The 26840-nt window shown below is 44.3% G+C and overlaps 1 protein-coding gene across 3 annotated transcripts in view; it reads right to left on the reverse strand.

Moving 5' to 3' along the window:
* Positions 1-26840, reverse strand: part of adcy7 (adenylate cyclase 7) — a 92387-nt gene that overhangs the window by 43660 nt on the left and 21887 nt on the right. For all 3 annotated transcript variants that reach the window (XR_014553832.1, XM_083662358.1, XM_083662357.1), the window contains exon 2: positions 7960-8753. Coding sequence is in view for 2 of the 3 variants with exons in the window: in XM_083662358.1 (XP_083518484.1) it covers positions 7960-8124 (165 nt within the window). In the remaining variant the exon portion in view is untranslated. The remainder of the gene's footprint in view (positions 1-7959; positions 8754-26840) is intronic.

Consider the following 26840-nt stretch of genomic DNA (forward strand, 5'->3'; position numbering starts at 1 on the left):
CACGTCTTAACGTATGCACAATGCCTAATGTTTAATTGTATGTTTAATAAGGTACATGCTATTTGCACTGTATGTTAAATACGTCGAATTTAAAATGTTTGAACACGTCTAACGTATGCACATGACATGTGCACCTATGTGCAATGAATAAGCCACTGACTTGTCTTATCGCTATTCTGCCTTATTGCCTATTGCTGCTTAGTATTGCTTATTGATGCCTATTTCTTATTGCCTATTGCTCATTGCTTGTTGCCTATTTGTACTATGTCGTAAACGGAGTCCACAGCACAAGAATTTCACACGTGATACTTGTACCATGGAGTGACAATAAAAATCTTGAATCTTGAATCTTGAGCATGCTCCTATCAGGCTAGCATGCTCCTATCAGGCTAGCGTGCTCCTATCAGGCTAGCATGATATGCTCCTATCAGGCTAGCATGCTCCTATCAGGCTAGTGCTCCTATCAGGCTAGCATGCTCCTATCAGGCTAGCATGCTCCTATCAGGCTAGCATGCTCCTATCAGGCTAGTGCTCCTATCAGGCTAGCATGCTCCTATCAGGCTAGTGCTCCTATCAGGCTAGCATGCTCCTATCAGGCTAGCGTGCTCCTATCAGGCTAGCATGCGACTATCAGGCTAGCATGCGACTATCAGGCTAGCATGCTCCTATCAGGCTAGTGCTCCTATCAGGCTAGCATGCTCCTATCAGGCTAGTGCTCCTATCAGGCTAGCATGCTCCTATCAGGCTAGCATGCTCCTATCAGGCTAGCATGCGACTATCAGGCTAGCATGCGACTATCAGGCTAGCGTGCTCCTATCAGGCTAGCATGCTCCTATGCAGAGAAACTTTCGATGAAAGCAACATCGGGGCAGGCTTCTACGATTAATTAACAAGCGCTAGTTGACAAACTTTGAGCCGTGCATGGAGGAGGACACCACTTGTGATGTGTTATATAAAAATCTACAATCCCCAACCAGCCTCTGGGAGCTCTTTCAGAAGTATTGAGCCACTGTATTTAGATGACATCCAAAACCTTCTCTCTGTATAATCAGGGCCTGAAGTTGGTGGTACAGTATGGAGTGGCACTTGGAAAGCAGGTCAGCCTGAGTTCCTCTCAGTGACGCTCTTCATCAGATAGTCGTGATTGGAGAGAGGACAGTTATATAAAGTTGACAGTGACTTTCTGACACCAGTAGCTCCTCCCCTAATAGCCTCCCCCCCACCAGGTCCCCCACAACACCCCCCCCCCCCCACACACACATACACCCACACTTAACAAAAGCATTACACAAGCTCCTCTAGCCCAACATTCTCTCTGAACTCCTCTGTACCCCCGGCAACTGTGTGTGTGTGTGTGTGTGTGTGTGTGTGTGTGAGAGAGAGAGAGACAGAGAAAGAAAGAGAAGGGGTGAGTGATGGCGCTTCTGTGTGTGTGTGTGTGTGTGTGTGTGTGTGTGTGTGTGTGTGTGTGTGTGAGAGAGAGAGAGAGAGAGAGAGAGCGGCAGAGAAAGAGAAGGGGTGAGTGATGGCACTTGGATGGGTGTGTGGGTGTGTGTGTGTGTGTGAGAGAGAGAGAGAGAGAGAGAGAGAGAGAGAGAGAGAGAGAGACAGCGGCAGAGAAAGAGAAGGGGTGAGTGATGGCACTTGGATGGGTGTGTGGGTGTGTGTGTGTGTGTGTGTGTGTGTGTGTGAGAGAGAGAGAGAGAGAGAGACAGCGGCAGAGAAAGAGAAGGGGTGAGTGATGGCACTTGGATGGGTGTGTGGGTGTGTGTGTGTGTGTGTGTGTGAGAGAGAGAGAGAGAGACAGCGGCAGAGAAAGAGAAGGGGTGAGTGATGGCACTTGGATGGGTGTGTGGGTGTGTGTGTGTGTGTGTGTGTGTGTGTGTGTGTGTGTGTGTGTGTGTGTGTGAGAGAGAGAGAGAGAGAAAGACAGCGGCAGAGAAAGAGAAGGGGTGAGTGATGGCACTTGGATGGGTGTGTGGGTGTGGGTGTGTGTGTGTGTGTGTGTGTGTGTGTGAGAGAGAGAGAGAGAGAGAGACAGCGGCAGAGAAAGAGAAGGGGTGAGTGGTGGCACTTGGATGAATGTGTGTGTGAGAGATTGACAGCGGCAGAGAAAGAAGTAGTGTAAGTACACTACATAGTACGTTCGTCCTTTGTGTGTGTGTGTGTGTGTGTGTGTGTGTGTGTGCGTGTCTGTGAGAGTGTGTGAGTGAGTGTGTGTGTGAGTGAGAGACAGACAGTGACAGAGAATGAAAGAGAAAGGGTGAGTGACTGCGCTTCTATGGATGGATGGATGGATGGATGTGTGTGTGTGTGTGTGTGTGTGTGTGTGTGTGTGTGTGTGTGTGTGTTAGGGGTGTCAAAAAGAATCTATTATAAAATGCATCGCGATGTGGACGTGCACGATTCACAAATGTCAAAAATCGATTACCGTATATATAAAAAAAAAAAAAAAATTATAATCAAATAAAATATAATGGAAGTACATGCATTTGTTTATTTTAATTATGGATCATAATACAATGCAATTCCAAATGCACTTTTATGTTAAAAGTAGCCACACAGTGAGAAAAAAGAAAGTGAGAAAAAATAAATCATGTATTGGGGAAAAAAGTGATGCATCGATTGAAGATGCATCGAGATGCATCGATAATCGTAATCGAATCGTAGCCCTCTGAATCGTAATCAAATCGAATCGTGAGGCCAGTTAAGATTCACAGCCCTAGTGTGTGTGTGTGTGTGTGTGTGTGTGTGTGTGTGTGTGAGAGAGAGAGAGAGAGAGAGAGAGGGAGAGAATGAGCAGCCATACTGAAGTTAACATGTAGTTCAGAGATGTTATTTCCCATGTTTTTGTGATAGAAAGAAACAAGTGCTTCCAAGTCTTAAAGGGACAGCTCACCCTAAAATCCAAAATACATATTTTTCCTCTCACCTGTAGTGCTATTTTCCATCTATATCATTTTGTGTTAGTTACCTGTGTTTTGGAGATATCAGCCATAGAGATGCCTGCCAGTGCCTTCTCTTCAATACAATGGAACTGGATGGCAGAAACTCTGCGGCCGATATCTCCAAAACTCAGGCAACGAACACAAAACGATATAGATGGATAAATAGCACTCCAGGTGAGAGGGAATACACTGTATATATTTAGGATTTTAGGGTGAGCTCTTCCTTTAAAGGAACACTGCGCCCATTTTCAACCAGCTTGGTCCACACTAACTCAAATTAATAACTCATTAACTCAAATCAACTCTCAATAACTGTCAAACTATTCATCATTCATCTAGTTTGACAGTTATTGAGAGTTGATTTGAGTTAATGAGTTATTAATTTGAGTTAGTGTGGACCAGTGATGTCACTGGTCCACACTTTAACACTCAATAACTGTCAAATTAAATGACACACTTCAAAACTGTTTACAGTTTTCTGATATACTACTGATGTTCTAATGATACAAAGCTGGTTTAAAATGGGCAGAGTGTTCCTTTAAGGAAAGATGAAGACTGTCTGAGGTGAAGATACAGTAGCAATACAACTGATATTAATGGAGAGAGAGAGAGACATAGCAATACAACTGATATTAATGGAGAGAGAGAGAGACATAGCAATACAACTGATATTAATGGAGAGAGAGAGAGAGACATAGCAATACAACTGATATTAATGGAGGGAGAGAGAGAGCAAGAGGGCAAGCAGCACAATGAAAGGGAGGTGACTTGAGGATGGAGGATTTTCCTACAGAGGATTGTAATATTGTAATATAATCTCCGCTGACAGATGCAGTCCAGTCCGTTGGTCCGCTGACCGGCTTTGCTACCCGCCGCCATGCCAACGTCAACAGCATGCCGCCGCCCATCAGCGGAAGTCAACCAATCCCCGCCACTTCCTGTCAGAACCACAATAACACTCCACACTCTCACTTATAGCTACGTTAACCTTTCAGTGCCGTCTTAGCCCTTACTTCAAAGCTCACTCTAACAGAGCCGTTTCTGTAGGGAGAGAAACCCTCAACCCGTGTTCCAGCCCCACATGTCAGCAAGCGTCTTCCCTGATGAAGTGTCCTTGAGCAAGACACACTGGAGTAAAAGCGCAGCATTGGTTCAGCAAGCATGGGATGGGACTTCATCAACGGCTACATCTGCTAAGACTGAGTTAGGGGACATTCACACCAAAAGTGGGGTTTTTTTCAGTCAGAACGATATGAAAATCATGTCGAGGGCGCTTCCATTGTGCACAAAACACAGCGCACGGAGCGTTTTTTTTTGGCTTCGTTTTATTTTCCCCTGCAGTCGCGCGCACTAGAGTTGAGCACACAACGACCACACGGACGGTAGCCAGCTGGTTTTGTCTTGTTTGATGTTGTTCACCGTCAACATGAAAGCCAGATTATTGTCAATTCTGGCAGCAGCGGAGGTTGAGGATCCCTCGGGAGGAGAAAAGGTAGGTGGAGTGAAAAAGACGAGCAGGGCGCTTTTCCTCTAATGTTCAACTTTTTTCAGCTTTAAAAACACCCACAGCGCTCCTCCAAAAACAACAGACGCCACCAGCGCTGAAACGCCAGGTACGTTCATTAAAAGAGGAGCACGTCTAGCGCGTCCTTACATAGAGAATGAATTGCAGAAAGACGCTGGCAGCTCCAAAAAAACGCTTTTGGTGTGAATGTCCCCTTGCCTGGATTTAAAGTAATAGTTTAAACGATGAAGAGCTCCCACAGAGCAGACACAGGTACCCAGCTGCTGGCTTGACTGTCCATCTGGAAAATGATTGTAAAAACATCTGTTAAAGCAGCTACGAGCAAGATTTTCGATTGTTATTAAACAATATAATTACAATATTGATGCATCACATCTTACCTATAATAGTAGCTGAGACCAAAGCCGTGTGAATCGGAGATTGCTCTCTTGATGATTATAGAGTCTGTGTCGGTCTACTAACCTCGCGTCACCAGGCTCTCTTTCTCTATCTGTCTACCGGCGGGCCGGATAAACCCGGAAGTGAAACGAAACGGTTCACGGCAGCTGCCTGCCTTCCGCCGTTTCGCTCTGCCTAGCAACGGACCATAAACACGGAGAACGCCATGCAGGGGCTTGCTACTCTCGCAAACATATATATCTCTCTTTTTTTGGAAGTAATTTTGTTATTTTGTGGTTATGGCCGAAGTGGCTGCCGCAAACCGTTTCATTTCACTTCCTGATCAAGATTCACTCGGGGTTCAAGCGAGACTACTCTGCGTTGGTCTCGTCTACTATTAGAGGTAAGATGTGATGCATCGATATTAAATTTAGACCGTTGAATAACAATCGAAAATCTTGCTCGTAGCTGCTTTAAGATGAAGAACCCCTAATAGACTGTATCCTGTGCAGCAGAAAGAAGAAGCAGCCAGTCTCTGAAACAACATGTTTTCTTATCTAGAGCACGTTGGCTGCTAATGACATTAAAAGATTCTGTCCACAATGGTGTCTTTAAATGTGCTAATCTTTCCCTGTTTCCATTCATTAGCTGAACAGCATACCCTCAGGGGGTGAAACAGAGATGCTCTGCTTTATCCAATTAAGCTCTAATTACCCAGGCTGGTGTGTGTGTGTGTGTGCGTGCGTGCGTGTGTGTGTGTGTGTGTGTCACACAAACACTGATTGTTATAAGCTTGAGAGGACGTATTACTGCAGCAGTGTCAGTACAAGAAGTAGGGTAAGTACCGGTACACTACATAGTACATACTATGATTAAAAAGAAGGTTCGTCCTTTCTGTGTGCGTGTGCATGTGTGTGTGTGTGTGTGTGTGTGTGTGTGTGTGTGTGTGTGTGTACGTGCGTGTGCGTGTGCGTGTCACATCTTCACCGACGCCAAACTCGTCTTTAGGTATGCCGGTCTCGAATGATATCAGTAAACTCTCATATAAGCCTTTTGCTGCACTACACTTTGAAGTGAAATCGATCTCCATATACTGCATGAAGACAGCCTCAAACTTCACGATTTGAGCATTGATAAAGATGTACGATATCGACGCAGCTTCAGTTGTTTGCTCCTACAATACTGTACACAGCCTGGAGCCAAGGCTGTACATAACATTCATATACTGTTAACACTACACTTGTACTTTCACACTTTGGAGTGAAATAGATCTATATCGTGCACAAAGACAGCCTCAAACTGCATGATGTCAACATTGATAAAGATGATAAAGATGTAAGAATCTGATGGAGCCTCTGTTTGCTCCTACAGCAGCACAGCCCTGAGCCAATGAACAACACTACGTGCATATTCCTCGTCATTCCACACTGTAGTTTGTTCTCACCACATTAGCAGCATTTTGGCGAGGGGAGGAGTCAACGTGTATGCAGCTCCACCAATCAGAAGCAATGTATTAAGATCGGTGTCAACGCCGGACCGGTCCATCTGTCTTGGTCCAAGATGGCAGCCCACACCAGTGAATTACTGTCCAATTCTGAACCCACAGATTATTCAATTGAGATAACAATGACGATAAAAACCACAAATGCGATCAAATAGCCTGATATTCAGACTGAATGGCCGTTTCATTACCGCTACGTTATTTAGCCGTTTTCTGTGTGGTGGTGGGGTTGATTTTTCCTTGAGTCAATCACTACTGAATGCTGCTGGGCGTATTTCCTAACGTCACTAACAATAAATTAATTAGGTTCATTTTGTCTTCTTTTTAAATTATGTTTTTAGTTTTCTTATTTTCAGACAAATGAGAGTAGGTGTTATTTTACCTGCCGACGGTTTTGGCTGTAACTTCCTGGTGATGACGTGTCTTATCAGCTGGTTGGGTCAGGAAACCTGTCAACATCGGGTTGAGCCGGGAACCCTATGTTGACAGGTTTCCCGGCCCCACCAGCTGATAAGACACGTCATCACCAGGAAGTCAGATGACAGCTCTGAAGAAGGCTGTAGTTACAGCCGAAACCGTCGGCAGGTAAATTAACACCTACTCTAATTTGTCTGAAAATAAGAAAACTAAAAACATAAGTCCCTAACAATGTCGTGATTTTTGACAAAAATATTCTTTGCAAAGACAATAATGTTGGTTATCAACAAATATTATTCAGCCATTATTCTGCTTATCTCACTCATTTATGCACACAAAAGCCCCCCACTCGACCAAGACACGCCCCTTTATGAGTTGATCAACATCAACAAAAGATCAGCTTCTCAGGGTTTTTTTTCCCTTTCATTCAGGTGGGCACAGCAGCAGTTCAGCCCCCGCCCCTCAAAAAAACTCTGCATCATTTGTTAAAGGACATGGTTTCTACCATAGATATTATATGACTATAGATGGGTCACCGCAGGCTCTGCCAATTCTAACAAGTGGTAGCAGCAAGTCTCCTAAATGGGCGTGGTCAACCCTTGACTCAGACCTGCCGAGAGTCTCCTAAGTGGGCGTGTCCGTGGAAAACCATGGGGGAAAAAACCCACGTGACAAAATGACAGGAAGTGAGTTGAAGTTGGGCCGTCTTGCTTGAATCCCAGCGTCTTTGTTTCTACCTTGGCCCTGATGTTAAGATGTCTTGTAAAGTGCCTCCATAACTTTTCCACGACTTTGCCATAACCGATTCGGAGGTGGAACACAATCTGTGTGACACAGAAATGTTATTCCTTCCCGATTTGTTTCGCAGCTCAGAAATGTCCTATAAAGTCCTAACGTTTGTCCACAACAGTTGTGCTCGTTGTGGAGGAAACCAGATGAACAAGCAGTAAACCATCATGTAATACAATAAATGAAACAAGTTGTTAAATACATCCCTGGGTATTCAGTACAGTAGAACCTGTCAATTGACCCTGATATTCCTCGGATATTCCCCGACTCTCTCAGAGACTTTATCCAACTCCCTGACTTCCATAATCTCTCTACATCCCGTGGGGATTCCAGAAATTCCTCGATTTGTCAGTGGGAAATGTATAGGATCGTAAAGATGTGCATTGGGGGAGGAGACTCACCAGTCCCAGGGCGAAGAAGAGGATGAGGAGGATCCCGCAGCAGAGCATGGACAGGCCCAGGAGCAGCACCAGCGGCTGGTACTGGCTGATGCAGGAGAACTTGCGGTAGAGCGCCTCATGCTTCACCTCCTGCTCGTTCAACAGGTACTTCCCCTTGGCTGGCATGGCCGACGACGCGTCTCACACAGGCATAGCAGGTGGGAAATACGAGCGTGTGTGTCTAGAGTGTGTGTGGTTGGATGTCTCTAGATACTCGGAGTGTGTGTGTGTGTGTGTGTGTGTGGCGTGTGTGTGATGTGTGTGTCCCGTTCAGTAAAATCCACAGGTTCCAGATCTGCTAGGGGCCCCTTGCTAGCTCATGGCGCTCAAGTGAAGCTGGTGTTTTTCTCTCTGCGGGTCATCTTGAATCAGGTGTTGTTGCTTCTCTCACAGCTCGCTCTCTCTCTCTCTCTCTCCACTCGTCTCTACCTCTCTCTCCCCTTCTTTGTGTCTTCTGTCTATCTCCCGTTTGGTGTTGGCAGGCAGACGAGCTTCATCCTTTGCCAGCCACTGTGTTGCTCTCCTCAGTAATAAGCCCTGGTGGTGGTGCTGGGAGGAGGAGACACAGAGGAGGAGGAGGAGGAGGGGAGGAGACTTTCAAAAGGGGGAGGAGGAAGATGAGAAGGCGGAGCAGGACAGGAGCTGGGGAGGAGGGCAGCCAAAAAGGTCATCAGGGGTCATCCCACCAGGAACTCAGTCAGGACGCAACAGGGCTGTGAGGTGGACTCCTCCACTCGGCAGAGACAACACAGAGGCTAGACGAGAGAGAGAGACAGAGAGAGAGAGAGGGAGAGAGAGACAGAGAGAGAGACAGAGAGGGAGAGAGAGACAGAGAGAGAGAGAGAGAGAGAGAGAGAGACAGAAACTATTTAGTGGAAGTGTTGATTCTAGGGCCCAATACACACTGTGACAAATATGTGCACACCACAGTGTGTGCGGTGAGTGACCACTGACCACCAGACATATCAAAAAAGAACAACAAAGAGAGCATTGGCTAAGCCAGGCCTAGGAAACGCTTTGAAATGAACAAAACAAAAATGTTACAATTACCCACCAAAACCCCTCAGTCATCACAAAATGGGTTCATAGATTTTAAAAGACTCAAAAGGCCAACAGAACAACACCTTTTATACCCCCCCACATTTGGTGTATGACATCGTTGGTGATGTCACAACGTCCGTGGAGGTATGACATCATCGGTGACCTCATAAAGTCACGTCTGCCATCACAGTCAGCCTAGACCGTCTGACATCGCTGATGACCTCACAGGTGAACTCTGACATCATCATCGATGATGTCACGGCGGTGTCATCATCATTACGTCGTTGGCGGCTTGGCGCCCTGCTTCGTGGGCGTCAATTGCAGCACTGCTGCTGCTCACCGCTCCCCCAGGGGATGGGTCAAATGCGGAGAACAAATTTCACACACTCAGGTGTGTGACAATCAGTGGGACTTTACCTTTACCTTACTTTACTTTAAATATCTGGCAGCCTAACAGTAGATGACATCAACTGTCAACATTAAAGTACTTACTTATTATGCTGTCATGTCTGCTCTTCTGTCCCTGTCTGTGCTCAATGTGCTGTGTTTGTCATGTGGTCTGATAGTGCCATTTGTCTAGTTAGGCTGACATGTCTTGTTGCAATGTTGTCTTCCTGTATGTCTACTAACTTCTGTGCTATTTGTGATTTGTCTGTCATGTGATAGATTGCCATTTGTTATCTAGGCTAAATCCTTTTGTTGCTTGTTGCTGACTGCTGTCTCGTTTAACTGCAATACTGTCCTCATTTTATGTCAATAAACCTTTTTTAGAATAGCTCTTATGCTACATTCCTAGACTGTTATTTTTATACTGCATGTTTTGATGTTTCTCTCTATAGCTTTACCATTTTTTATTTTTTTCAGGGTGACCTCTTAAAGTCGAAGTGAACCGGAACGGAATGCACCAGCGCGAGTAACTCATTACTTATTACACTACTTTTGCATTACTTTTACTAAAACAACAGCAGCAGCAGAATGACATCAGGGTAGTGTAAACAATCCAAAATTCTAAATGTTATTCTTTTCCTTTGTTATTGTCATCTACAGTGGTTATTTGCATAAAAACACACAGTTTGATTACGAAATGATTGTTTATTTTTTAAATATGTGCTTTGATTTAAAAAATGTAACTCAATTTGTAACTTGAGTTACTTGACAAAGTAACTGGTGTAATATTACTGAAATCCTATAAGTAATACGTTATATTACTGAGTTACTGCTAAAAGTAATATATTACATGTAATATCAGTATGATACACTGTGAACACTGTTTAGTCTCTGGCTTAGATCACCATATGATTCCCGGGCGCAGCACTGCTGCTGCTCACCGCTCCCCCAGGGGATGGGTCAAATGCGGAGAACATATTTCGCACACTCAGGTGTGTGACAATCAGTGGGACTTTACCTTTACCTTTACCTTACTTTACTTTAAATATCTGGCAGCCTAACAGTAGATGACATCAACTGTCAACATTAAAGTACTTACTTATTATGCTGTCATGTCTGCTCTTCTTCCCTGTCTGTGCTCAATGTGCTGTGTTTGTCATGTGGTCTGATAGTGCCATTTGTCTAGTTAGGCTGACATGTCTTGTTGCAATGTTGTCTTCCTGTGATTTGTGATTTGTCTGTCATGTGATAGATTGCCATTTGTTATCTAGGCTAAATCCTTTTGTTGCTTGTTGCTGACTGCTGTCTCGTTTAACTGCAATACTGTCCTCATTTTATGTCAATTAACCTTTTTTAGAATAGCTCTTATGCTACATTCCTAGACTGTTCTTTTTATACTGCATGTTTTGATGTTTCTCTCTATAGCTTTACCATTTTTTATTTTTTTCAGGGTGACCTCTTAAAGTCGAAGTGAACCGGAACGGAATGCACCAGCGCGAGCGTCGGACACTGAAAACGAGAGGCGGACCATATACGTGTCGATGATTTGATTTGACAATTCTGAGGGCTGGCTTTGGCATTGGCCAATCCTGGCGTGTTCCACCCCCAAATCGAGTGGGATCCAGCCTGTTGTCATGATACGCGTAACGCGAGTGGGATCCGCAGAGTACCAGGCACCCACCGGCTTCGTGCGGAGCGAGCGGACAATCCGATCCATAGGTGCTGCCCGCCCGCCTGGAATCTCCGAGAGACGACCCCTGACAGCCAGGGAGGCCGTCAGGCTCGGAGGCGCGCGCCATTATCGTTATATTCTTTGCATTCTTAGACATTACCGTTTGATTTAGTTTGCATAATTGCTCAAGTTAGTAGTTAGTTAAGTTTATGGGCTAGGAACTCTGCCAGATGACAGGCACTAGGCGCCATTTTCCCCTTCATTTGGAAGAGAAAATTATCCTGAAATGAAGATTTGATTGACAACTGCATGTCGTGAAATGATTGGTTGAAAAGGGGTAGAAATTTGATAGTACTAGGTGACGTCAGCAAACTGTACATTACTGTTATCAATGAAATCTTGAAAAACGAACTTTTGATGTGAAAAAGTGTGAAAAACTAAAGAAATTAGATTGTTGTGACTTGTTTTGCATACATTATTAAATAGGTGCACTGAATACCCAGGTATTTGAACTAAAAGAAAAGAAAAGTCATTTTTGGGTTCAGCTTGACTTTAAGACCAGTCCAGGGACAGCAGATCTAAAATAGCCTTCTGACTAACTCTGGTGCATTTACATTTTATGTTAATTAATGTGCATTGTCTCTGTTAAATAAACCTGAAATAAATAAATAAATTAGTGAATGCTGATTCATACCTATCTAGAAAGTCTGGTCTATGATTTCCCCACCTTGGCCCATTCTGACTAGGACTTCCATGGAAAGCAGCCATGATGATGGGCAGCCAGGCCCAGGCCCAGGCCCAGGCCCAGGCCCAGGCCCCAGGCCCAGGCCCGCTAATGAAGACAGTCTCTATGGAGCCATTCAGTGGAGGATCCACCGTGGAGGGATGAGCTGTGGTACCGCCGCAAACCACCAACTCTCTGCTTCATTTGCTCCAGCTGAACTCACAGAATGACTAGCTGGGAAAATCTATCTGCCCCGCCCCCTCCCTCCCTCCACAGCTTCTCTCTAGGTGCCCTTGAGCAAGGCATTTGACAACCATTCACAACAACAACAACGAGGATGAAAAAAGCAGGAGGCTGTAGTTGTACGCCGGCAGCTCTGATGTGCGAATGCATGTAATAGACCCTTCTCACGGGGGCCATTTTGTGTCGAAAAGGCAGGGTAAACACAGGTGCTGCAAACAAAACACTAATGAGGGTTTCAAACTTCCATGATTGGAATTTGGAAACCCTCATTAGTGTTTTGCTTGCACACCTGTGTGTTTACCCTGCCTTTTTGACACAAAATGGCCCCCGTGAAAAGGGTCTATCGTGTGAACGTGAGGCCATGGAAAGTATTTATACACTGTCTACATAAACTTTCAAATATCAACCAACACACCGACAGGCAACAATAAGACAATAATCCACTTCCACTTAATTATAAGAGTTCCTATTGAGTCATAGAGTGTGTTTTTCTCCCCAATAAAGCTCTATAATATAATGAACATGGTGTTAATCTGCTGTGTGTTCTGGGCCCAGGAGGTTTGCTGGCTGAATCACAGGCCACTTTATTGACACATGTGAGGGGAGATGATCAAAACACACACCACCACGGATAGACTGTCCTTATCTTCTCAAACAAGAAGAGTCCAGCAGCAGCTGGGCTGCAAGTGCACCTGATAATCACACTATACAGTACAGACCAAAGCTGCTTACAGGCTAGTTATATAAAAGCAAAGTTTGCATTATAGTGATTTAAAATAATCATATTGCAGTTCTTTTGACAGAATGTTGTTGAGATGACAATATATAAAGTGTATGGACATGGCTTTTTCTACATCATTTTTCGGCAGTTAAAAAAGACGAGAGGGAACATGGGAGTTATGAGATGCTAATGATTAGGTTCAATTGGAACAAAATGAATGTTTCTGCTCAGCACGCTTTTGGCAGCTGTGTGAATTCGATGAAAGGCAATTATTTCCCCCCCTAAGGCAAAATCACAAGCTTTTGCAGTGACTTGAAATTTGAATTGTGACTTTGGTGTTTTTTGCCGTTAACTGTCCAGTCCCAACTGCTCATTGACTGTATTCAATTCATCTGGGGGAAGGCAGGAGATCCTGGCTTCAAGCTTCAAACAGAAACGATGTGAACTTCGCACCACTGTCAATAGAAACCCAATTTCATCCAGTTGCGGTGAGACGTCGCTCTGTTTGTCTCCTCGCATAGCAACTGCAACAGATGCTATGCGCCATAAAAAAAGAACACGCACGCACGCACGCACACACACACACACACACACACACACACACACACACACGCACGCACGCACACACGTTGCTCTGTGTTTGAGCGGACGACCAGCCGGGATGCTCCTCTGATAAAATGCCTGGTCACAGCAGGACTGACGAGTGGACCGACTGTCCGGCAGGTTTACAGCCACTTTTAACTGAGCTTTTCACTACGGGACAGTCAAGTCAAGTCAAGTTTATTTATATAGCCCTAATTCACCACAAGCATGTCTCAGAGGGCTTCACAGAAAATATGTCTAGCTAATTCTAGCTGACACAACAGTAGCAAATTACAGAATAAAGATAACACATTGAACAATTGATAGAGAAATATAGAAAGTATAGAAATGAAGGATAGAGCAGAGGAGAGAGCAGGAGAAGGGAGGAGAGCAGGGGGAATGTGAGAGAGTGATGGGGTGGGGAGGGAATGGGAAATGTTGGAGGGTATAGGAGGTGGGGAAGGAGCCAGAGGAGAGAGCAGGAGAGGGGAAAGGGGGGGGGGGAGCGGGGGGGTGTGTGGGGGAGAAGAGAGCAGGGGGAGGGAGGAGGTGGGGAGAGAATGGGAAATGTGGGAGTCACAGGACAGTCACAGGACAGCCCCCCAGACAGCCCTGCTCACCCCTAAACAATGCACCAAGGCCATGCTGGAAGTAAGCACACAGTCTGAGGGCAGTAAAGGCCTCACAGAGCAGGGGGGAAAGGCATCATGGCAGTGGGGGACAGTGTAGGAATTTAGCCAGGGGCAAGGGCAAAAATGCCCCCCAAGAAATCTCAGATTGCCGCTAAAAACCATGATCCAGGGGCAAAAATTGCCCCCAATATTTTGACAATTTTATTTTCATTCAATTAATTTAATTTCCATCTCTAACACACACACACACACACACTCAGCAGCTGCAAGCTGGCTGCCAGAAGACGATGATGACTCACGCAAACAGCGCTGTTGTTCATACTACGCTTTAGCAAATTTATGCCCCCAACATTTTGTAAATGCCCCCAGTTTTTAGACAGTGGGGGGCAAAAGTTGCCCCCGAAATATATCTTTTTTTATTTCCTACACTGGTGGGGGATCTTCTCCTCGTCTTGCATCAGTAAGAAGAAGCAGCCGGCTTGTGAAAGGGGGACGTTGGGTAGATGCATGCTGGGTGTTGTTCAGACTGTGGGCGTGATTTACTCCACAAGTGACATATAGCCACAGCTATATGTCAATAAGAAACAGAGGAAGCGCGGGAGAGTTAAGAGCAGTTAAGACCAAAGGAGAGAGAGCGTCTCTCCAGTAGACAGTATCTGCCTGTGAGAGCGAACAAGGGAGCCGTTATCAGAGCCGGACCTCAAGGGAACTATTCTTATCACTGGACCGCAGGATGGTGTTTCTGCTACCTATCTGCTCATCTTTCTGTCCACTTAGGAAGCTATGCAAATGAGGCGGACACACACACACACACACACACACACACACACACACACACACGCTTCTTATGCACGTGTTTTCCTTGTCATCTTTGGTCTGCATGATGACTAAACGATTAGTCAGTTATTTCATCCTCACAAGAAATGTGTCTCGTACAGTCATCAAGGCAGCAAGTGGCAACAGTCTACATGAGAAGGCAACAAGTTCAAAGTGTCACGTGGACCAACATACTCATATTCTGTAGAGCCCCGACCGATACTGGATTTTTGAGGCTGATGCCGATATTAGGGAGTAAAAAAATTCCGATATCGATATATCGGCCGATATTCTTATATTATATACACATTATATTACACCATTTATTTTGCAGTGATCCCTCAAATATCAAACACTTGACAAAGATATGACTCGACATGACTTGAGATATGTAATGTAGGCAGGATATTTTACAGCTTATCAATCAACTTTATTGTCCAAATTGACATCAATGCAATGAAACCGTAAACTTCACTGGGAATTTAATAACTAGAAATACAAAAACACAAATAGAACAAATATATATATAACTTGAGTTAAGAAAAAGGATCAAATACACAACATGCTGTCTATAACTTAAAAAATAAAATATCGGCAATATCGGCCAACATATCAGCTGATACTAGGGCTGTGAATCTTCACTGGCCTCACGATTCGATTACGATTCAGAGGGCTACGATTCGATTCGATAACGATTATCGATGCATCTCGATGCATCTCGATGCATCTTAAATCGATGCATCACTTTTTTTCCCGAATACATGATTTTTTTTCTCACTTTCTTTTTTCTCACTGTGTGGATACTTTTAAAATAAAAGTGCATTTAGAATTGCATTGTATTATGATCCATAATTAAAATAAACAACTGCATGTACTTCCATTATATTTTATTTGATTATATAATTTTTTTTTTTTTTTTTAATAATCGATTTTTGACATTTGTGATCGATGCAGAATCGTGCAGGTCCGCATCGTGATGCATCTTATAATCGATTATTTTTGACACCCCTGGCTGATACCGATAATCGGTTAACGTCCAATATCGGTGGAGCTATATATCGGTCGGGCTCTAACATTGTGTGCTGCAGCTGAGCTCAGAAGTGGAGAGTTTCAAAAGCCTTTCTCAAACTAACTGATGACGGAGGTCAGACGACGACGCAGGGACTTCACAGCGTACAGGACGTTGTGTACCTCCACCGCCATTCGACACTGCAAGAGACTCTCATTAGCCAAACAGTGGGGCTGACATTCACGCTCCTCCTGGCCTCCCGGTGCCGCTTTGTGTGCGCCGGCTCCAAAGTTGCTATGGCAAAGATCTATGGTGCGGTGCCGCGCCGGAGAACAGACGGGGACGTACGCTTCAATGGAGCAGGGTCTCTCAGCCGAGCCCAGATGAATAGGCGGTAAACTGTGCCGCATTGTCTGCTGGCTCTTTGAAAGCCGGGCGATTGAGGGGAATCAGGCGGCCTTGCAAACTGCCGTCATCATTGACTCCTGGAACAGCGAGCAGACAAAACAACACTGACGTCAGCGTCGCTGGCGAGACGCAGGGATGTACAGACACTGCTGCTAACCTGGCGGCTCGGAGCTCAGAGGCGCTGGAGTGAAAGGGACTGGCTGTTCTCTCCATTCTGAGCTTTTTGTGGAGCGGTTTGGAATGAGTGGTGATGACCATGATGAGAGTCAATCAGACTGTGTGGGTCTTGGGGAAACATGTTCAGATAATGCAGTGGTGGAGAGAGTAATGAGTTACAGCTACAAACAAAACAAATGCTTAAATGGAGAGTTTTCTGAGTATTTTTTAATGACTGTACTTTTATCACTACTTCATTCATTCAAAATGGTATTTTATTGTTTATATATATTTTACATATTTGGTGCTTCTGCTTATTGCTCATTGCTGTGGTGTTTCTGCACTGCTCTTTTCCAGAGATCGGTCTTTTTTCTGTTGCTGCAGTTTTGAGTTTCTGTACTAGGTGGCGCTCTTTTCTCTGTCGGTTCAGCCATGGTGGTACCACATTTATTCCAAACAAGCTGCAGTTGTTGCTGCCAGAAAGACAAAGGCATCACTTCCAGTGCACCAGAGGATTTGAACAGAAAAGACCTATCTGTATAAACCATGTGTGCACACAGACCTATCTGACACCAGGGGCCAAAGCAGAAAAGACCTATCTGACACCAGGGGCCAAAGCAGAAAAGACCTATCTGACACCAGGGGCCAAATGTATAAAACCACATTGGTTACAAAAACAAAAAAAACAGCTAATTCTCCTCCTCCCACTTATGGGAGAATAGCAGGTTTTGGGAGTCTGATTGAAGGCCGTGTTTAAACCGTGAGTATTAGGAGATCAGGGAAGGGAGGAACGTCCCTGAACAGAGACGGTGGAAACGTTCTGGTTGAATGCTGCCTTGGAACTATCACGGCCAATCCATTTCCTCTCACTTTGAGCAATCACCTTCCCTGGTGGTAATAAACCAACGCTCTGCAATTATCTCCGGCGGCGACTAAACGAGCTATTCAGACCAATGAAATGGGCCCGCACATTGGGCACAATGCCAATCTGGCTAGATCTTCACCAAACCAACACCCCCGCTCAAATCCTTTTCATGGAGAGCGCAAATAGGCAGGTCTCTCTCCTGAGCAAATCACTTTTACGGCCGTCTTTGTGTTGCGTTCTATGAGGCTGGTCGGCAAGAGGGGCAATGAGTGACCACAATCCCCAGCCCAGACTGCACAAGACCCAGGCTGAATGGAGAATAGGTCAAAGGTCGGCTGCACATCACCTGAGGATCCGGCCTCCCGGGCACCAGCCTTGGAGTTACATTGTGATAGCTTAGTACCAGGAATCAATATGTTCTCCTTGGTGTCTGCACACCCAGACACACAAACACATTTTACCAGAGAGGTAAGAGCCGGGAGGGAAGCACCAGTTGTTGCGGGTATTGAACCTGTGACCTTTCAGGTACAGGACAGGGTATTGAACCTGTGACCTTACAGGTACAGGACAGGGTATTGAACCTGTGACCTTTCAGGTACAGGACAGGGTACTGAACCTGTGACCTTACAGGTACAGGACAGGGTACTGAACCTGTGACCTTACAGGTACAGGACAGGGTATTGAACCTGTGACCTTATAGGTACAGGACAGGGTACTGAACCTGTGACCTTTCAGGTACAGGACAGGGTACTGAACCTGTGACCTTACAGGTACAGGACAGGGTATTGAACCTGTGACCTTACAGGTACAGGACAGGGTACTGAACCCGTGACCTTTCAGGTACAGGACAGGGTACTGAACCTGTGACCTTACTGGTACAGGACAGGGGACTGAACCTGTGACCTTTCAGGTACAGGACAGGGTACTGAACCTGTGACCTTTCAGGTACAGGACAGCCTCAAACATCTATCAGCGGACCCAGCCTGCCCACCTTTCTCAATGTTATGTGCTTCTAAAGAAGTTCTCAAGGTAATTCTTCGTCAGTTGAATACAGAGGAGTGGAACTCATGTGACCCAGACCCAGTCAGTTCAGTTGTTCTTCTACACAAGCTGTTATCTTTGGATCTACACTGACCTCCCACAGTCCAAAAAAACAACAACGCATGGAACATTTCAAAGGAGTTATTAGTGGACCATGCATGAGCCCTCAGCCTACAAGAATTAAGACCCATAGAGGCTCCTTTGAGATGGTTTTTCTTGGGTTGGCCATTTTTCTCCTAGACAAACTCAAAGTACAATTGTTACTTTATGTAACATTTGTTATCTGAGCTATCGCTATTAGGAAAACTTGCCATATAAAATAGATTAAATAGCTCATTTACATGACTCAGGCGGGGTGGAGTTGTGCTTTATTTGGACAGTACAATACTGATACTCAACATATCATCATAATGTACAGTAAGGGCCTGTGTCGACCTAGCGTCTTTTCATCAGCTCCGGCGTCTTTTTTCAGTTGTTTCCAGTGAGGAGAGAGCGTATGCGGGCGCACACGGACGTCTAGAGAAAGTGCGCTGCAAGTTGCAACCAGCGTCTATTTTCAGAGCGCTCCGGCGTTTTTGTGCGCCCGGCTCCCAGCGCTTACAGCTGAAAATATTTTAACTTTTCAGAAAGACGCTGGTGTTGGGTGCTCCTTTTCTGGCAACTAATCATATGGAGAAACTATCGCAACAGAGACAGAAAGGCTCAATTGTGGGAGCAGATTGGCTAGACACTTATTTCTGGTGAGTGTTGAGCTAAATCACTGTATGTGTGTTGTTAGCTAATGTTAGCTGTCAGCTATCAAGCTAGCTACCGCACTGAACTAACGTTAGTTTCAGACTGCTTCCTTGTATATTGTGCGTACTTCCAGCGTTTAACGGTCGGAAAAAGACGCTAGATGGACACACGGCCTAACAGTATCACTACTAAAAAGTCAACTGAGTTTCAGGTGATACAATCGTGTGAAGTAATGTTTATATACAGTGTAGCGGTTAGGATTAACGTAAAGTTGGATTTGGGGTTAGGGTTAGGGACATGTATGTCATCCCCCTCTCTCTCCCAATACATTTCTTGTCTACCTACTTTCCTATCCAATAAAGGCAAAATGCCCCACCCCTCCACCCAATAAAATAAAAAATAAAAAATTAGAAAGAAAAATTATTCCTAATAACTGAATATCCAATACGCCCTGTTTTTATGGTCTCCCTATGATTCATAAATCAGTAAATAATCCTCCCCTCCACCCAATAGCTCTAGCATAAGATGTGATTTATTTAAGAATTTTAAAAATCCTTCCCCAAGAAGGAATTCTCCAAATTATAAATACATATTGAGCACGATAAAAGCAGTGATTGCAATGAGATAGATAGTAACCCAATGTTTGGGCAATTTGTCATTTTCAAATGATCAGTCTCTGGGTTGAATCGATGGGTCAACCCAACATGTGGTCAGCAAAGCGGTCAAATTTGGGTGTCGTTTTTTTTAACCCAGAAGCAAAGCTCAAAGCTCTTTGGAGTCATCTGCGTATCTGCCAGATGCTTGGACGTGCAGCGCTGCACAGACCCTTTCCACAACAGATGACTGATGTATGTACAGCAATGCACCAGACAGATTGGATTAGACCCTCCCATCCTCCTCGCCCCATCTCCCCTCCTCTCCTCCCAGAGTACCACTCCATCCTCGCCCATCTCCCCCTCCTCCCCTCCCCTCCCAGTACCGTCCATCGCTATTGAATTAGCCGCATTCACCAGAGGGAGCTGCTGAAAGGTAACGACATTAGCGGGATGCTATCTTGGCGCTGCTTCCAGCCTCAACTGCCATTGTTTATAATAAACACAGGAAGCGCGAGCGCGAGCGCCACGTGCTCGGAAGCTGTCCCTCGCCGCTCAAGTGTTTCGCATTCACTTCCACAAATAGAGAAGTCGCGCAAGCCACAAGTGGGGCCATCCATTCTGCTGCTCGACACAAACAGCGAGCCCAGAGAAGGAGGCTTTTATTGATTTAAAGATACATAGAATTTGGATCTAAACATATCAGTCATGGGGGGGGGAAATCAAATAGTGAAATAGCATTGATTGAATTTGACTCTGCCATTTCCTTCTCCTCCTCACATGCAGTTTGGACAGGAGACACCTGCACACTCACAAAAGGAAAGGTTATCCATCAGTTACTACTATAAGGAAATCAGGCCTTATGAAAATGTCATTGCCTCAAAATAAAATTATACGATAATTACTAAAACAGTGAACATACGCCCATAAGCAAAGCAAATGATGGTGAGTCTGTGTGTGTGTGTTTGTGTTTTAAGGATGGTAAACAATATTTTTTACAAACAAATACATTTGATACATTTTGTAAATTAAATCAAGGAAAGAAAAAAAACAATTTAGGAGAAAGATTGCAAGGAGAGAGAGAGAGAGAGAGAGAGAGAAAGAGAGCGAGAGAGAGAGAGAGAGAGAGAGAGAGAGAGAGAGAGAGAGAGAGAGAGAGAGAGAGAGAGTTGTTTCCAGTTACTGCAGCTGAGCCGACCACATCCCCATTTCAGGTTTCATAAGCCCACAGTTAGCTAGCCGCTGCCAGGCCGCTGTTACTGTGCAGCCAGAGTCATGTATATAGAAGAGTCGCCACATCTCCATTCACTCCAATGGACCCATTTTTTAACTCTTAAGAGTTCCAGGAAGTAAGGTTCTGGATAAGCAGCACTGTCGAGTTGCAGCAAAATGGACAGCTTGTGTTGTACTTTGAAAGTTGTTGTTTTTTAGAATCAAATTGTACATTATCAGCTTTATTTTAGCATTCAAAAGTAGCGCGAGACCCCTTCCTGGCTGTTCATTGGCTAATCGAGTCACACATTTTGGTCCTCCGCTGACGCCACTCTCTCTCTAAATTGCTCTGTGTGGTGGTGTGCAGCTATGGGGCCCCTCTGCGCTCCTGGCCCCTCCCACCACCATCATCACCACCGCTAAACCATAATGATCTCTCAGTACGCCAGCCAGCCAGCCTGCCTAGTGGCCTACTACTGGCACTGCCCGTCACAGACAGAACCTCAACATCTGCAACCGGTAGAGCACAGAGCTGTTCACACAGCGGAACACAAGCTAACGGGGAGATCCATGTGAAGCTGGTGCAACACAGCAAACATCTCAGCCTAGTGATGGTAATTTTCCAGGCTCCTATAAAGCGCTGGCTGTTGACAGGGCCATCTGGCACATGCTCCTACTATGCTCATAACTAGTGTTGTTTTAACTGTGCTCAGGATTCATACTGTACGTACGGGCAGCGCCGACTGACTTTCACTTTCAAACGGCATATTGTAAGAGAGAAGGACATTTGTGACAGGGGACTGGTGTTTTGGATAACAAGTACACCCAAGGTCATTTTTATTTTATTTATTTATTTATTTGACAGATTATGAAAGTGCAGATTGTCAGCTTTCAAATGATGTGTCATACATTAAATAATTGAAGAATAATGCTTATTTGAATGTTCATATTCCTAAAAGCGTCAGAGAAAATCGCCCTGAAAGTTGGTGAACAAGTTTGGTTTGCTTAGTTTGCCTGGAACGAGCTTAGTTTGCTAACATTATTATTATTATTTTTTTAATGCCGGGTTGGTTGTAACTTGTGAGGTACTTGCCGACAGGACAGCAGTACAGTACAGTACATGCAGTAGAATGCCGGGGCGTTTTTGCTCATGCCCCCCTTCACACTCAGCAGACAGCTCTACTTGCCTGACGCGCATTCGACTGCATGTAGTACACTGACTGTCGGCAAGTACCTCATACAACCCCAAATCAAAAATTCTGAACTACCCCTTTAAATTATATGTACTATTTAGTGATCCTAAAACTGTTGTTTTTTTATATTGAGTGTTCTTCAACATCTAAATTTGCCTAATATGAAAGAAAATAAAAACGAATGTTTTCAAAAAACAACCTTTTGTCTTGATTTGTCTGATGTCACATTTGTGTTGAGGCCATGAGGCTAATCTGAGATCCTAATAGAGAGCCAAAGTGGAACATCACTTCCTGCTTCAGCACTGTACCAGAGATTTTCATCCGCCATTTATTTTCCCATAGACATTTCCTAAAATGCTTATAAAAATAGTTTGACTTGTTCAAACCAAACGGTTCAGATATATTTAGGAACAGGAGAGACCGCATAACATTTCACTCGGACCAAAACGTAAAAAAATGCAGGTTTAAAGAAAATATTTTTTCAATGTTGTTTTTTTTAAGTTTTGGTCCGAGTGAAATGTTCTGTGGTCTTTGCCTCTCTATATGAGAAACATCAACAGGGCTTACACTGCAGTGCATACTACTAAGTACACTACAGTCTCTTTACTGTGCTTAAAAGGGACTTTCCACACATGAGAGGTGCTTTGATGCTACAGACACAAGGCTTAAGTGTTCCTCTCAGGTTATCACCAGGCGTTCGGGGGGAACTTATTCCATGATGGCCGCCCTCATTAAGCACACTGTCTGTTATCTTTGGGAAGCACAGACAATGGAGGCCCCAGCCGGGACTGGGCAAGACCTGCAGCAAGGGCTGTAGGAGGAGGGAAGTCCCTGCAGCGCTATGCAGTCATACTTTGACCTACAAATACTGATTGCTCTCCTCCTCTGTATGTACAGTATGTGTGTGTGTGCATGTGTGTGTTAGTGTGTGTGTGTGTGTGTGTGACACACACACACACACACACACACACAAGTGTGCGTGGCGCGTGTGTTGACTTTGGGGACATCCCCATATCGCCGCCACCACACCACCACACCCTCATCTGTCATCTGATGTCCCATGATCTGCATCCTGAGGCGTGCTCAATGTGAAAGATTTAACAGCTTCAGATGTCTTCTCTCTCTTTCCTTGACCCAATTTCCCCACTAGTAGAAAGTTTGAGAACATTCTCTCAACAGCCCTGCCCAGAGCAATCTAGAGAGAGAGAGTGGCGTCAGCGGACGACCAAAATGCATGACTCAGTAGCCAATGAACAGCCAGGAAGGGGTCTCGCGCTACTTTTGAATGCTAAAATAAAGTTGATAATGTACAATTTGATTACAAAAAAAAAAAATCTAAGTACAACACAAACTGTCCATTTTGCTGCAACTCGACAGTGCTGCTTAATCCAGGACCTTACTTCCTGGAACTCTTGAGAGTAAAAAAAACTGGTTGATTGGAGTGAATGGAGATGTCGCGACTCTTCTATATACACGACTCTGGCCCTGCCATAATCACACACAGATCCCCATAGGCCAGAGGTTCTCAAATGTTTTTCAGCCAAGGACCCCTTAGAGAAAATATACCGGGGACCCCCTCATTCTGATTTGTGATTTTGGGCTAAGCTTAATTGTTTCCACGGTAACGTGCATGACTTTTAAATTAATATGGTTTGTTAGATTAGGATTGGGCATCAGACAGGCAGCATTGGCATTCGTTGGTAAAGACCTTATTTAGAGGATTAAGTAAGTAAGTTAGATTAGAATGTAATCATGAACCATTTTAGATTTAAAGCATAAGATATTTTCGTTGACCTATGAAGCTTTTGCAAAAAAAAGTTTTTAGTTTTATTTTCCTGAAAACTTTTCGCGGACCCCCTGGCAAAGTGCCACGGACCCCTGGGGGTCCCCGGACCCCCATTTGAGAACCACTGCCATAGGCATTACATGGAAGGCTTTGATACAAGCAGGGATCCTTTATTTATATGGAGAAAGCTGAATTCTTTCGAGTGCTTGCGTCAAGTCAAAACCACATCACTGTCGGGGCACTTAGTGGTTTCTGACTTGAAACCTGTTAAAAACCTCATTGTATGATTTCACAAATTCATATACCGCACGCTAACTAAGCATTCTTTCTGTTTTGAAAAGCTTCCTCTTTTGCCGACACGTGACGACAGCAGCGACACAACCAGGAAGAGAAAAGAGTTTCTTATTAGATTCTCCATATTGTCCTAAGTGTTTGTAGAGCAGGGTGAGGTCCTGTTCCACTACATCACAAACAAATTAAGGTAATGGAACCTTGACAGCTGTGATTGATGACAACGGAATAATTACATAACATCTATTCTATTCCACCATATCATGAAATAAATGGGGAAGTAACCACAGCACTTACACGCTTAACAGATGGTTGATTGAAAAGAACTTCAACTTCAACTAAACTAGATTGAAAACTCTGTACATATGTGAACAGTATTTATGGACATGTCTGTCTGTTGTACTTGATGTCTTGCACTGTCCCTTTTATGAGGTTTGGTGAGCTGTCGGTCCAAGTCTGTACAGTATTGATTGATGGTATAGGGATACAGTATGAACATTTTGGCTGCTACCGATATCCCATATTAACATTGCTGTTATGGTCGATAACCCATATTTGCCGATGTCGATATGATCTGTATAAAAACACATTTCTACACAGTAAAATGTAATAGTTCGTTAAAAACACATGTAAAGACTGTGAATTTAAAAAAGTAATGTCTTTCTTTATATCCAAAACATTTGGAAAAGCCCAGAAATGATAGATTTACCGCATTCTTTCCTCTCAATATAAACATTTTGGTCGAGACAATAATCACAAAACACAAATCAGCAATGTTCATACTGAGCGATCTAATGTTCATTAGTGCATTAGTGTAACATTAGACTAAAGCTTTTAGACTGAGGAGATTAAAATTCCCTGGGTGCAGACTGTCTTCATCTCCTTGAATAATATTTCCTTCTTTGGTTAGTGTGTATCATATGATGTGGTTATTATGGTAGCGTTCCTACTCATTGCTGGAGAACCTCCCAAGATCTGTACAGGCAGACTGCAAGGTCTCTAACAGAAGCACCCACTGGATAACGGAGAGAGTTCCCACACTCGCTCAGACATCAAATTCAAGGTCTTTTCAATGACTTTGTCTCCTGTTTGGTGAAATTTAAAGACCCCATAAAGTCATGTTTTAAGATGTATATTAAATACCGTACTCTACTTTGAATAATTTGGCTCGGATGGTTTTCCCACACACACACACACACACACACACACACACACACACACACACACACACACACACACACACACACACACACACACACACACACACACACACACACACAAAAAGTTCAATTATCTTGATAAAATCCTTAAAAACACTTTCTTCCTTCTGCCTCATTAAAAATCCCAAAGCAACAAATCAGGGTCATCTAGAACATAACTAGCAAATCACAGCATACAAACAAGGGCTTGAAAAAGGCCTCGTCAGTGAGCAGAGAAAACGTTCCACTTTCAGCAGATGATTTGTGGAAACAGCCTCCTAGTGTCAAACTCTGCACAGACATCATTCTGCACTGTGAAGCTCAAACATCCAACTGAAGGAACAAGAAGATTTATTTTTTAACTTTAGGGCGTCTTTAAAGACTCCGAATTCAAATTCAAGTTCAGATTAAGACACCATAATAGGCCTTAGTCATCATTGTTCACTTTCCACTGCAGTTAAATACCCCTATGCTCATCAGACAAGAGGGACCACATGTTTTATTCTTCTTCTTCTTCTAGGAGGTTTAGAGCACTTTGTCACCACATTGTGCAACGTGTGGTTTGCTTGTCTGCATGTGAGACACACTTCGCCCACCGGAGGGTTCAGAGTGCCGGGACAGCCAGGAGCAGCACCCACCACACAGAGCAGTTAGAGGTTCAGCGTCTGGCTGGCTGTCCTGGGGGATTGACCCTGTGACCTTGCAGTTACACTACTGTGTACATTCTTTCCACAGGAGGGAGCCCCACCCTGAACTGCTCAAACCACTAGCTTTGTAAAAAGCCACTCGAAGGAAAATAAAGCAGAGACTATTGGTCAAAAATGGCCTTGAGGGATCTATATGTATAGTAGTTACTGTGTGTAAGTGTAAGCGGTGTGTGTGTGTGTGTGTGTGTGTGTGTGTGTGTGTGTGTGTGTGTGTGTGTGTGTGTGTGTGTGTGTGTGTGTGTATGTGTGGCCAGACTCAACACATACCGATGCAAATCTAGATCAAAACACAAATGAGTGATAGTTAAAGGATGGCTTTACCGGTAATCAACCCACTTTGTATATAATCTCGGTAAAATAAGCACATGGGCAGTGTTTACCTTCTCTCTCTGTTTACCTCACGGAGGAAAATGCTCCTGCTCCTGTCTGCAGAAACTCCGCCCCCGCCAGCTGCAAGTCATTAAGGCTCGTTAAGGCTCTGGATGCTGATTCTCCACATACTTCAAAAATAAAAATAAACAATAACAGCCGCCCTCGGAGCAGATTCCACGTCTTCAGCAGAACTTCCGCAGCTCCGTTGTGACGTGCCAGAACGGAGCGCTTTGCCAGAGAGGGAAATGGGAGATCTCCATGAGGAAAACACAGAGAGAGGTAAACACTGCCCATGTGCTTATATTACCAAGATTATTAATGATACAAAGTGGGTTGATTACCGGTAAAGGCATCCTTTAAACAACTCTGTTGTCGTTTCTAAAATGTGGTTATAAACTTGATCGTATAGTCTCAAGTAAATAGTCCAGTGTTCATTTGGGTATAATTCACTGCAATT

This window comes from Poromitra crassiceps (assembly GCF_964638095.1).
Source record: "Poromitra crassiceps genome assembly, chromosome: 28".
Taxonomy (NCBI): domain Eukaryota; kingdom Metazoa; phylum Chordata; class Actinopteri; order Beryciformes; family Melamphaidae; genus Poromitra; species Poromitra crassiceps.